The sequence below is a fragment of the Pleurodeles waltl genome, chromosome 10, assembly GCF_031143425.1.
Source record: "Pleurodeles waltl isolate 20211129_DDA chromosome 10, aPleWal1.hap1.20221129, whole genome shotgun sequence".
Classification (NCBI taxonomy): Eukaryota; Metazoa; Chordata; class Amphibia; order Caudata; family Salamandridae; genus Pleurodeles; species Pleurodeles waltl.
This window is the reverse complement of record NC_090449.1, coordinates 412,068,462-412,081,968: the sequence shown is the minus strand read 5'-3', so window position 1 is coordinate 412,081,968 and position 13,507 is coordinate 412,068,462. Positions and strand designations below refer to the sequence as shown.

At 43.3% G+C, this 13,507-nt stretch overlaps 1 protein-coding gene across 1 annotated transcript; it reads right to left on the bottom strand.

Moving 5' to 3' along the window:
- Positions 1-573: 573 nt before the first annotated feature.
- On the bottom strand, positions 574-1,845 carry LOC138261575 (hemoglobin subunit beta-2). The gene is made up of 3 exons (XM_069210660.1): positions 1,684-1,845; positions 1,337-1,559; positions 574-856 (listed from the first exon to the last, which is right to left on the bottom strand). The coding sequence occupies exons 1-3, from the start codon at positions 1,773-1,775 to the stop codon at positions 728-730; spliced, it is 444 nt and encodes a 147-aa protein (XP_069066761.1). The 5' UTR covers positions 1,776-1,845; the 3' UTR covers positions 574-727.
- Between the last annotated feature and the right edge of the window lie 11,662 nt (positions 1,846-13,507).

Genomic DNA, 13,507 nt, shown 5'->3' with positions numbered 1-13,507 from the left:
CACAGCTATGCCCCCTTCTTGGTCTCTCGTTTTCTCTGTGACACCACCCACCCATGCTACCCTCCTAGGTTTCTCATACATCTATGCCCCCTCTTCACAACCTCACTCACACCACTCAGTTTGTCATTCTTGCTCCGCACCATCTCACTCAACACCTGTGCCCCCTCCTCTCCCTATGTCACTACTGCGGCCCTGTTACTCTGCCTAGATGCATTTTTGTTATTGACTCTCACATACACACCTACACACACATCTAGAGCTGGTGTATTTACTTGGTTTGCTTGAAATTTGCCATTCCACTCTACCAGGATCAGAGTATGTATCCTTTCTGCTGCACCAAGTGTATTAACCATCAAGCTTTATAAGAAGCAGAACGCGTTTTTTTAATCCTCCCACTTAAACTATACCCAATACTCAACAGCCCATAAGTTTGCTTTGAAACTTGTCTTTATACAAGCTTTCGCTAGTACCAGAACGTGTATATGTATTTGCTTAGGATGAATACCACGCTCTGTTGGTCATTCTTCAACATTGTATTTGAGAGCACATTAAAGCAAGCTTGATAACATAAAATTAACCAGATGTGAATTTATTCGTGGCTTGTTATTGCGGCTATGACATGGCAACTGCTACACACAATATCGTATTTTCAAACATAGCACCAGGACAGCGAACAAAGTAGTCTGACTTTCGGTAGCTGGTGGCTCAAAAGCGTGTCTTGGCTGATTCAGTGGTATCCGTGGCTCAAGGCGTGTGACACTTCCTTCATCAGCTTTTCAAAGGCCAGCTGCTTTGGGGGGCTGAAGTCGGTTTGCAAGGTCATGGCCAGCGACACTATGACGATCCCACTAAAGAGCTGTAAGAAACAAATATCTTATGTGATACGAAGAAGACGATAAGCAGTTTCTTGTCAAGATTTCCAATTACGAAGCCAGTGGCAGATGAAAGATATCGATCATCCTTTTATGAACAATGAAGCAAAAATATGCTGCACATCTCGTTTCCTACACTTCGCTCCTAAAAGTGTATTTAATATTATAGGGTTTTATATTTGATCAGCTCGCACATATTACTCCCGCGTCACTGTTCTGGCTACATCACATTAATTAGCATTTTCATCCTAATACCTTCATAGTTCAGGGCTCTCACTCAGAACCTTGCAAAAGCAGGGATGACAGATTTCATGTATCATCTTAGAAAGATGAGTATATTAACAGGTAACATATTACACTACACTCATACACAGGCAAAAAGGGAACGTCGTATAACTTAGATAGACTCTATTGTCTGTTTACAAACCCGTGTCAAATCCTGTTTCAGAAGCTATTATATTCACCTTAAAGTTTTCGGGATCGACGTAGAACTTGAGGGAATGAGTGGTGCTGAGGTCGGCATAGTATTCTCGTAGATTGTCTAAATGTTTAGTTGACTCAACGACGGACCTCAGCACTTTGGCCCCATGGGCAAGAACCTTGGGATTGCGGCAGATGGCGTCACAGCTGCTCAGATCACCGAAATCCGGAAAATATCTTCGTGACCAGGGATTTACAACAAGGAGTCTGTCAAGACGAACGTGCAATTAATATTTTAGGTTTCTACCAAAGAATCGTCGTGCTTTTTGACGCTTAACCCCGTCCCCCTCCCCCACCAAAAGTTTAAGGGGGGGTCATTGAAATCGCTTACCTGGAAAGACATTGGCCACCTAGGCTGTCTACATTAACTTTACTGAAAATAGTAGCGATTTCCTTGCGATCGTCGGCTGTCAGTTGAACCATGGCGGCTGTGATAGCAGGAGCTCAGTGAAAGATCCTGTCAACAGAAAACGATGCTGTTCAGGCTGATATGTGTGAAACTTAAATACTTTACTTGACGGTCCGCCTCATCTCCTCTCTCAACGACATTGGCTCGAAATTGTGGACAATGGGCGGGTTCTTCCTTGCTTGGAAATTATCAACCCCCATCTGTTCAGAGAGGCTTCCGGACTTCTTTCATTTTAACAGTCTGCACCAAACGAAGAACGTGTTTTGATCACCTAACATAATTGTGTTAATTATATTGACGTCACTATACGACCACAGATCAGAAAATGTGTTTTTCTTTTGTTTGTTCCTAATTACAGCCTTTGTATTGCAAGGTAGTCAATACATTTATCTACTAACATCAGGAGGAGTCAAAAACGTTGTGATAAGGAAGGCGTTCGTAATTTATCTACTTAATACAAGAAGAAATAACGTCTGATAAATATAGGAGACGATCCTACTTCCTCTAACACTCTAGCAAGCTGTAAAAGCGGGCACGCTGACTTTGAATTTCTAAGATTTTGTGCCAGATCGCAAACTTTTTGCTGGAGCTATTTAATGCCCTCAGTGATAAGTAAGGAGATGCTTAATGCAAAATCCTCTGACCACCATATTACGAAAGCAGATTTGAAGAGGTGGTAACTTGTGGCAGGAATATTTGTGCTCATTTAAGTACACAGACTGCAATCTAAGTACGTCAACACCACAACGCAATATTACAGTAACATACCAAAATAACTTCAGTACATCACAGCAATACAACGGAGCATATTGAAACAATAGCACACAACAGCAATTATACAACACAATACAAAATACAGCCACAAAATGAAGCACAAAAGCACTATACCACAAATGGCAACTCGATAAACAATACAATAATATTCTAATACATAACAATACACAGCTGAAATTTGTTACGCTTGCCTCTCAATTTGTGTTCCGGTGTTGTGGTGCTATTTTGCTGTATTGTGGTTGCGTTTTGTTCTGTTTTTTTAGTTGTTTGTTGCCTTATTACACAATCTTGTGCTAATGTGAAATGTGTGCTATTGTGTTGTGGTGATTTGAATTGATGTATGTGTTTGTCACTGTAATCTGTTGTCATTATTCCGTTAAGAGTATTTCTGTGCTATTATGGTTGTACCATTATATTGTTTTGTGATGCATTCCTGTCTTCTGTTTTTGTGCTGAATTTTTAGGTTATGTTGCTGTTTTGTTGTGGTGGCTAATTGACAATATCTGTTAAATATTGGTGTGGTGATGGTGTGTTGTTCTGTACTGTTTTGTGTTGTGTTATTCCATTGTGTTCTCACGTTGAACAGTGAATGTGTTGCTGGTTTCTATTTTGATTGTTGTCCCGTGTCTGTCTATATTTTAATGTGTTGTTTTCTTTCTTCCTTTTATGTTATTGTGTTGCGATCTGTGCGTTGTATTAAGGATGTTGACAAATGCCTTACATTTCTAGCAAAAAAGAAAATATTTTTTTAAATGACAATGACAAACAACTATCTACCCCTGCCAAAGGTGATAATTCTCTACTCCTTAAACCGCCAGGGGTAGTACCATATAAAGTGAGCACTGGAAGTGCTAAGTTTAGACTCAGTTTTGGGCTGACAAGAACCTCAAATATTTGAAGAGCTGGAGCAGTGCTATTTTACTAACTCAGGCAGTGGCAACTAGTTGCTTGTCACAGTAGTTTTCGAAGCATGCACCACTTTTTCTTAGAAATGTAGCACCATTTGTTGACATTTCTAAAGTAAACAACAGAACACAGCACACTAACAAACACAAAGCAACAAAACAAAACAATTAAAGCATAATAGGGCACATCACAAAAACACAGTCAAAACAAAAACCAACACAACTGCAGTACAACACAACAAAATCACAATGATCAAGCAGCGTAAAAATAGAACAGCACCAAAAAAAAAAAGTGCACATCACCACAAAAACAAATACCACACAACAAATATGCACACATTTTCTTGTCACGCATTACCACCTCAAAGATCCTGTTTTTATAACACACTGGTAAAGGTTATTTGGAGCAATCACTGCTTTAATTTACCACAAGGATGTTAAATAGCACCAGTCAAAAATATTTTTTTAGCTTGACTATGAAGCCATTTCACATAAAGTGATTGTGCAAATCCAAATTTAAGGTCTAGTCTCTTCAACTGGTGTTAGGCTGACTGTTGTCTTATATAGTTGAAGACTTGGAGCAACACTACTTCACAAGCTTAGATAATGGTAAATTAATGCTTGTCACAGAAACATTAAAGTGTGTGCTGGTTTTGGCCAGCCAAGCTTCTGCATTTGTTGACATACTTGAAGTAAAGAACATAGTGTACCAGAATAACATAGACAGGCAGCACAAGAACACAATTAAAATTTAACAGAATTCAACACAGCAAGTGCCATAAAACACAACAAAATCACATTGCAAGACTGCTGCACAAAAACATAACAGCAGTAAATACAACATAACACTATCACAATAATATGCCATATAACAAATATAAACAAACATTTTTTTCAAACATTGCCACCTCCAGAAACCTGGTGAAAGGTGTTTGCACCAGGTACTGTCCTACTAACATCTGAGTACATGTAAACGTTCCAGTCAAAAATGTTTTCTGATCTGGTTCGAGTCTGCCAGTAATTGTGATACAGATCATGCCTTAAATTAGCATTTCAAATGCATACTTGGTCCAGCTCTCGGAGCGCTTTGATGTAGCTTACAGAAAAAAAACCAGTGCTTTTTAAAAATCCCCATAAAGAAATATACAGCAGTCTGTATTTCCTTTTTATTTCCTTTTTAGGTCACATCACGGTCACTAGCATGGGATACCAGAAATATGCATGAAGTACTGGACGACAAGTGTTTAGCACCATCCCTTAATGCAAGTCCATGCCAGGCTTAGTATTTATAGTGCACTCTTGTGCTTCCTCTTTAGTATAAGTGTTCAGGACGCCAGTGTATATGTTATGTGCAGTTTAAACACTCTGTCACTTGTGTTTTAGTTACATGTTTATTTTTGGTTCAGTTGACATGAAAATATATTGATTTGAGTAAAATAAAAAAATAGGATAAAAATTATCAATATTTGATGCACCACAGCCCAGCACAACAACGTGCTGTGCTGCATCAAAGAGAGGACAGGAATGAGCCATATTCGCCAGGATATGGCACATTTCTGCTCTCTCACTATGCTGGTGTACTATGTGCTGCTGAGCACCAATGCAGGCACTCTTGTGCCATGCTGAAAGGGTGCCTGCATTGTGGGCGGGATTATTTTGTGCAGGAAAGGACACCTTCCTGCACACAGACAATCCTTAGAGGTTTTTTCATTTTTTTTGTAAGCTGCAGAATGCAGCTATGAAATGTCAACAAAGGCTGCTACATTTGCAGTCAAGAGCAACCCATTATTTTGACGTTTTAGCGACAAGCAAACCTTTACCACTGTTTAGGATGGTAAAGTACTACTGTTGAAGCTTTTTAAACATTTAAGAACTCAGTCAGCCCAAATTGTGGCAGAGATCCGTTTTAAATTACCACTTTTGTTGCATTTTTGATGTCTGATAAAGCTCATGCCCCCACCACAGTTTTGTTCAGAAGAATGTTTTAAATAATTGAAGAGCTGAAGTAGTGCTATTTTACCACCTTTAATAATGGTAATTTGTTGAAGGGCATGTGCTGCTTTTGTCTGGAAATGTAGCCCCTAGGATTGGTTCCCGAGCAGTATCCATGTTACTTTATGCAGATGATGCCTTGTTACTGGCACGCACGGGAAATGGGCTTCAAATATTCTTATCCCGTTTTCAGTCTTTATTCTGGATCATAGCATGAAAATAGACCGTGAGAAGTCTTTTACCATGTTTTAGGGGCTCAGAAAGAGTAAAGTAAAAACCTGTTTTGTTGAGGCAATCCAATTAAGAGAGTAAAACGTTTAATTCTTTAAGTATATATTTCGATGTAGGAGGGTGTTGGGATAGTTGAAAGGTGAACTGGACACAAAAATGGAGGCTGCTGTGAATGGCACTTTATGTTTGCAAAAAGAGTGGGACAAAAACGGGTTAGAGAATTAATTCAACTTTAGAGAAGCAAGTGCTCTGCAGTAGGCTCGCATGGAGCAGGGTTATGGGGCTATGCAGCTCTTGGCAAACTCCACATAGCAGAGAATGGGTTTCTTTGTAAGCTTCTAGCCCTCCTGAGATCAACAACCAGTTTTATGTTACACACAGAAGCAGGTTTGAGTTATCTGGGGTGTTAGACCTGGCAGCACTTGGTGTGGTTTCCCTGTACTTTCTGTGTCTGACCTCCTGGTTTTGGACCATGTGCTGCAATTCGTTTTGGCTGGTTTTGATACTCTGGGCACTTTACGACTGCTAACTAGTGCTAAAGTGCAAGTGCTATCGGTCTAAATTGTATTGGTGATTGGTTACCCTTGATTGGCATATTTGATTTATTAGTAAGTGCCTAGTAAAGTGCAGTAGAGGTGCCCATGGCCTGTAAATGAAATGCTACCAGTGGGCCTGCAGCACTGATTGTGCCACCCAAAGGAGTAGCCCTGTAAACATCTCAGACCTGCCTCTGCAGTGTCTCTGCGTGCAGTTTTAAACTGCCGATTCAACCTGGCAAGTGCACCTATTTGCCAGCCCCAAACTTTCCCTATTACTACATGTAGGCCATCCCTAAGGTAAGCCCTAGGTATCCCCATGGGCAGGGTGCAGTGTATTTGAATGGTAAGACATGTACTGATGTAAGTAAGTAAGTAAGATTTATTGTTTAGTTACTTAAAACCATAAAAAAGATGAAAAAGAGGCAAATACTTAAAATAAAATACATTTGGGATGTTACTAAGTCATCATCGAGGGATTATGCGCATTGTCCAGTCGTTCCGATTTGCGTACCATAGGAGCTAATTTTAAAACATAGTAGAGAATTGCTACTTAAGATTTTGCTTGCTCCAGTGTGAGTAGAGCATTGCTTAATGCCATTATAGTCCTTTGTCAGGCATTGAGTTGCGAGTTATCCTCCTGTGAATCACAGGGGGTGTAGTGTAGCCATTTTTAATATTGCTTTTGCATGTTTATTTAAAGCATTAGGCCTCTGTGCACTTTGCTCTAGATGCATTTTATTTAGCCTCGCACTGTTATTTTTCAATCACCAGTTTCACAGTCTTGTTTTATTTTCTTCTATCACACTGTTTAGCTTACTTCAGCACCGGAGTTCTCAAACAATACATTCTTGCTTGCTCTGTGCTTCAGTCAAGGATACAGTCTGGTACATTGCCAATAGACGTGGTAGAAGTTTAGTCTTTAGGGTTCGTAGAAAGTACACATTCTTACGTAGTGACGTTTCTTAGAACACCAGCGTGTTAGTTATAAAAACACTTCCTAGTCCTGGTACACGGAAGAGGGAGATTCCGACCAGGGAACCACAACTAGACGCTGACTGCCCTGTTGCAGATGCTGATCCTGATCACAGGCCTTTGCTCCGGTATGAGGGTTGATGTCCTCCCGGGGGAACCTAAAAGGCAGGCTTAGAGCTTAACATGCTGTGCTCAAAATAGAACTTAGAAGAGAGAACATACTATAATAGCACTATGATAGCGTTATTCTTATGTTTCACTCTCCTCATTACTATTTCAATACTACTGTGTTGTATGGTTCTGGTTATTGCGGCTCATGCCTTGTTATCTAAAATGCAGTTGTTTTATTAAACCAATCTTTGTAACTCAAACTGCCTTTGTCATTTATATATGAGACCACACTGTGTATGAGAGAACTGGTTGGGATCTGAGTGACCACGACTTCCCTGGGAAGCACTAAGATGTCATTCGCTCGGTTTCCCAATTGTCTCTTCCCTTTTGGAGAGATGAGGCACTGCTAGTTAGCTGGAGCTCAACCTGGATTTGGGGTGACAAAGATCCTTCGCCGTGGGTTAGACTTAGTCCCCCACACTGTGAACGATCCTGCCACCCAAAAATCCAGTAGTCTCATTAGGATAATGAGAGCCTACGCGACATGGCGCCGCCAACAATTGATCTGACTCTAATTTTCGGGTCCACCAGTCTCTCTCGGTCTCATATATTGAAATGATCCCTCAGTTCCTTTAACGGAGACGTCTGTGGCACTGAGGACTTCCACCACTGCGATATAGGTAACCCTAGATATAGCGGATGGTTGTTCAAGCTTGAACCTTAAAAGGAAAAACCCAGTTTTTGGTGTGCCTTCTCTGAACCATTGCTGTTTTTCTAATGGCGAATCCCCAGGTAATACAAATAGCTCTTAATATGAGACAACCGCTCACAGCACATTTGCTTGCACATGGTCTTACGATCCAGGGGGGTCCAGTCACATTTGTGGTGGCCGCCCATGCAGCCTATAGAACAGAACTTTTTTACTCTTGGGTCACATTACCAGCAGTTGATGGGAATACAAATACATTTCACACATATACGATTGCGAATGCGCCTGGCCAGTACAGGGCGTACGCATACCTAGAGATACCTCTATCTTATCAAGAACATAATAATTGGCTTGATGGCGCCCTACCCCATACAATATTGCCAGTAAGGTTAGGTCCACTGAGTAATGATGGTCCGACCTGGCCTTTATTGGCCACATATACACCACATCCTGCAATTGCAAACATGCCGGTGGCTGAAGTTCGGTGTTTATATACAGACTTAACGGCTACATATAGACGCTTAGTACAATTTGTGATGCAGACACTAAATACAAACCTAGCGAGTGCTGCTCCAGCACAACCACATGCAGTAGCTCTAGGTATAAACCCGGCAACTGTACACTCTATTGTGGGTTAAGTTCCAGCAAAACGGGAGGAGACTCCATTTTGGCTGGCACAAAAAATTAATACGCTGGAGGCGGTATTTCCCTATACGGGACCTCAGGACAAACATAGAATATTAACTATGTGTTTACCATTTGGCATGGTTCCCACAGTGGAACATTGTAATACATGGGGCACGGTGTTTGCCGCGCTCTACACAACAGCACACGGTACACCGACATTAGCAAACCTACCGGAAGTGCTTAAACAGATTCAGGATGAATACGGGGCAGCCCCAGCCTTAAATTTGGGAATGCAACTGATGGGCAATTTTGCCACGGTTTCTACAATAATACTAAGTAATCTTAAAGGGGAGGCAGTTGCACTAGCCGTATGCGTCTTCGTGACGTCCCGCAACTAGATCAGGAGCGGGAACTGCCTAAAATAATAGTGGAAACACATTCCAGTATCGGTCGAGATAGCCTAGGGGCTAGACCACAGAAACCACAGTTTCAAAGGAAAATTAGTAAAGGTAATACTAAACAGCAACCTGGGGGTAATAAAAAGCGCTGGGAGAAAAAACAATAGACACCTAAAAAGGAAAGGGGAGAATCTCCGCGAGCGGAGACCCCGCAGACTAGGTATAATCTCAGAAATAGGGATAACTTGAAAACGCCTGATAGATATCAATACACTGATACAAGCCAATCTCGTTCCTTTCAGGACTCATCAGAAATGAGAAATGAGAGAGGTGGGCGGTCAGAGCGGAGAACAGAGTACGTGAAACCAAGACAGGAATCACAACGCTCTTCAGAGGTTTCTGTCAAGAAGGAAGAGAAACCGATACAACAAAAACAACAGTTTAAAAAGAAAAAAGTGGCAGCAGTCTCAGTTAGACATGCCATACAGGAAGAGGGTTCTCTTGAAGAACAAGACATGGGCACTAGCACTGCTAGACAGCACGGCAGAGGTCACAATAGTTCGCCAGAATCTTCTAGAGCATCTGGAGGTGAAAGCAACTGATGACTTCATACAAGTTGAAACAGCGGATATGCGTGTCTCTGATCCCGATAGGGTATATACAGTGACTTTACAATTGGAAGGAGACATTGAAAGCACTATAAACGCAATCTTTTGGGATCGTGTAGTCAAGATATATGACATGTTGCTGGCTGAACAGGATTGGCCGCCTGACTTTGTTCGCACCTGCCCAGTTGGGGAGGAGGGTATTAATCCTTTGTTCTCACCACTTGTTCCAGGGGAACTCGCAGAGTCCTATAGCGTCAAATGGGCTCTAGCACAAGCACCTGCCTTATTTAGAAATCACGTAGGGTGGGATAGGGATTCTCCAAATCATGTAATTCCGTTCAAAGGTGAACCTCAGCCACAACCGTAATATCCAAAAAAACATGAAGCAAGGGCACCGGTGATAGAAATACTTACACAATTAGAATACCAGGGAGTAATTGAACCCTGTGTCTCGCCGATGAATAATCCCTTATTCCCTGTAGCTAAAAAGGACCATTCATATATGTTAGAAATGGGGTTTTTGTTTGGCAGTCAGTTTACCCCCTGTCCAAGCAAAAGCCCTCACTCTAGTCAGGGTAAGTCACACACAATCCAAGATTATCCTGTGCCCACCCTCTGGTAGCTTGGCACGAGCAGTCAGGCTTAACTTAGAAGGCAATGTGTAAAGTATTTGTGCAATAAATCATACAATACCACCATATAGCACCACAAAAGTACACCACACAGTGTTTAGAAAAATATATAATATTTATCAGGATAATTGTAGGTCAAAACAAATAAAGTTGCAATGTGAATTTGTAGAGATATCACTGAAAAGTTAAATTAAGTGTCTTAAGTCTTTAAAAAGCAAACAAAGGGCCTGATTACAACTTTGGAGGAAGGTGTTAATCTGTCCCAAAAGTGACGGATATACCACCAGCCGTATTACGAGTCCATTATATCCTATGGAACTCGTAATACGGCTGGTGGTATATCCGTCACTTTTGGGACGGATTAACACTTCCTCCAAAGTTGTAATCAGGCCCAAAGTCTCTTTCAAGCACAAAGTACCTGGTTTGTAGTGGAAAATCTCCTCAGAGGGCCACAGAAGAAGAGATACGTGGAAAAATGGTGTGTGCATCCATTTCTCCCCAGCACACACGGACTTGCGTCGTTATTTTCCACGCGGGGAAGACGTGCGTCGTTTTCTGGCGCGCGGACAGTCTCTTTCTGTGGATCGAGGGGATTACCAGATGTCCCGGGTCTGTGCGTGGATTTTCCTGCTTGTTTTCCGGCTGCGCGTCGTTCTGCCAGGCTGCACGTCGAAATTTTGATCTCACAGCAGGCGTCGCGTCAATTTCTCCTCTGGAGGTCGGGCGGCGTTGTCCTTGAGAATCTGTGCGTCAAAGTTCCAGTCGTCCCGAAGGCGTCGCATCGATCAGCGTCGGTGTGCACGTTTTTCTCACCGCGGAACAAGCTGTGCGTCGAAAATTTCGGCGCATGGAGCGTCCAAGTGAAAAAGAGAAGTCTTTTTGGTACTGAGACTTCAGGGAACAGGAAGCAAGCTCTATCCAAGCCCTTGGAGAGCACTTTCACAGCCAGACAAGAGTTCAGCAAGGCAGCAGGCCAACAGCAAGGCAGCAGTCCTTTGTAGAAAGCAGACCGGTGAGTCCTTTGAGCAGCCAGGCAGTTCTTCTTGGCAGGATGTTGTTTCTGGTTCAGGTTTCTTCTCCAGCAAGTGTCTGATGAGGCAGGGCAGAGGCCCTGTTTTATACCCAAATGTGCCTTTGAAGTGGGGGAGACTTCAAAGAGTGGCTAAGAAGTGCACCAGGTCCCCTTTCAGTTCAATTCTGTCTGCCAGGGTCCCAGTAGGGGGTGTGGCAGTCCTTTGTGTGAGAGCAGGCCCTCCACCCTCCCAGCCCAGGAAGACCCATTCAAAATGCAGATGTATGCAAGTGAGGCTGAGTACCCGGCATTTGGGGTGTGTCTGAGTGAATGCACAAGGAGCTGTCAACTAAGCCCAGCCAGACGTGGATTGTAAGGCACAGAAGATTTAAGTGCAAATTAATGCTCACTTTCTAAAAGTGGCATTTCTAGAATAGTAATATTAAATCCAACTTCACCAGTCAGCAGGATTTTATATTACCATTCTGGCCATACTAAATATGACCTTCCTACTCCTTTTAGATCAGCAGCTACCACTTCAATACTGTAAGAGGGCAGCCCCAATGTTAGCCTATGAAGGGAGCAGGCCTCACAGTAGTGCAAAAACGAATTTAGGAGTTTTACACTACCAGGACATGTAAACTACACAGGTACATGTCCTGCCTTTCACCCGCACAGCACCCTGCTCTAGGGGTTACCTAGGGCACATCTTAGAGGTGACTTATATGTGGAGAAAGGGGAGGTTTAGGCTTGGCAAGTACTGTTAAATGCCAAGTCGAGGTGACAGTGAAACTGCACACACAGGCCTTGCAGTGGCAGACCTGAGACAAGGAAAAGGGGCTACTTAAGGGGTTGGCACAACCAGTGCTGCAGGCCCACTAGTAGCATTTAATCTACAGGCCCTAGGCACATAGAGTGCACATTACTAGGGACTTATAAGTAAATTAAATAGTCCAATCAGGTATGATTCAAGGTTACCATGTTTTAAAGGAGAGAGCATATGCACTTTAGCACTGGTTAGCAGTGGTAAAGTGTGCAGAGTCTAAAAGCCAGCAAAAACAGTGTCCAAAAAGTGGAGGGAGCAGGCAAAAAGTTAGGGGTGACCACCCTAAGGCTGTCAGTTCTAACATGTGTCCCCCCCAGCTGAAAGTGGGGAGAGCTACCCGACCTCCTGGGAGCTCTCATCGCTAAGGCGAAAGTATCTGGAGAGACCATCAGCATTGGCGTGGTCAACCCCGGGGCGATGTTCCACCGTAAAGTCCATCCCCTGTAGGGAAATGGACCACCTCAAGAGTTTTGGATTCTCACCCCTCATCTGCATGAGCCATCTGAGGGGCCTGTGGTCTGACTGAACCCGGAAGTGAGTCCCAAACAGGTAGGGTCTTAGCTTCTTCAGTGCCCAGACCAAAGCAAAAGCTTCTCTTTCAATAGCGCTCTACCTCTGTTCCCGTGGTAATAGCCTTCTGCTAATAAAGACTACTAGTTGGTCTAGGCCCTCCTCATTTAGCTGTGCTAGGACCGCCCCTATGCCATGCTGTGAAGCGTCTGTATGCACAATAAATTCCTGGGAGTAGTCAGGGGCCTTGAGCACGGGGGCCGTGCACATGGCTTCCTTCAGGGAGTCAAAGGCTTTCTGACAAGCCTCTGTCCAATTCACCAACCTAGGTTGTTTCTTGGAAGTGAGTTCTGTCAAGGGTGACACAATGGTACCATAGCCCTTGACAAATCTGCTGTAGTATCCTGTGAGGCCTAAAAAGGCTCTCACTTCAGTCTGAGTTCTAGGTGGTTGCCAGGCCTTGATAGTTTCAATCTTGGCCTGGAGTGGCTGCACCTTGCCACCACCCACTAGGTGTCCCAAGTACACCACGGAACCCTGCCCAATCTGGCACTTACTAGCCTTGATGGCCAGGCCTGCCTGTTGCAGGGCCTGAAGCACCTCCTTGAGGTGGAGCAGGTGTTCCTCCCAGCTGGAACTGTACACAGCTATGTCATCCAGGTAGGCTGCACAGAAGGCATCCTTGCCAGCTAGAACCCCGTTAACCAACCGTTGGAATGTAGGGGGGGCATTTTTCAATCCAAATGGCATCACTCGGAACTTGTAATGGCCATCAGGGGTTGAAAATGCGGATCTCTCTTTAGCCCCCTCAGTCAGGGCGATCTGCCAGTACCCTGAAGTAAGATCAAACGTACTCAGGAACTTGGCATCGCCTAGCCTGTCAACGAGCTCATCAGCTCG

Coding starts and splice junctions, on each gene's coding strand:
- LOC138261575 (XM_069210660.1), bottom strand. CDS start 1,775: ATGGTTCAACTGACAGCCGACGATCGCAAGGAAATCGCTACTATTTTC. Junction 1,560..1,683: donor GGTGGCCAATGTCTTTCCAG/GTAAGCGATTTC, acceptor TCGTCTTGACAG/ACTCCTTGTTGTAAATCCCT. Junction 857..1,336: donor TCGATCCCGAAAACTTTAAG/GTGAATATAATA, acceptor TGTTTCTTACAG/CTCTTTAGTGGGATCGTCAT.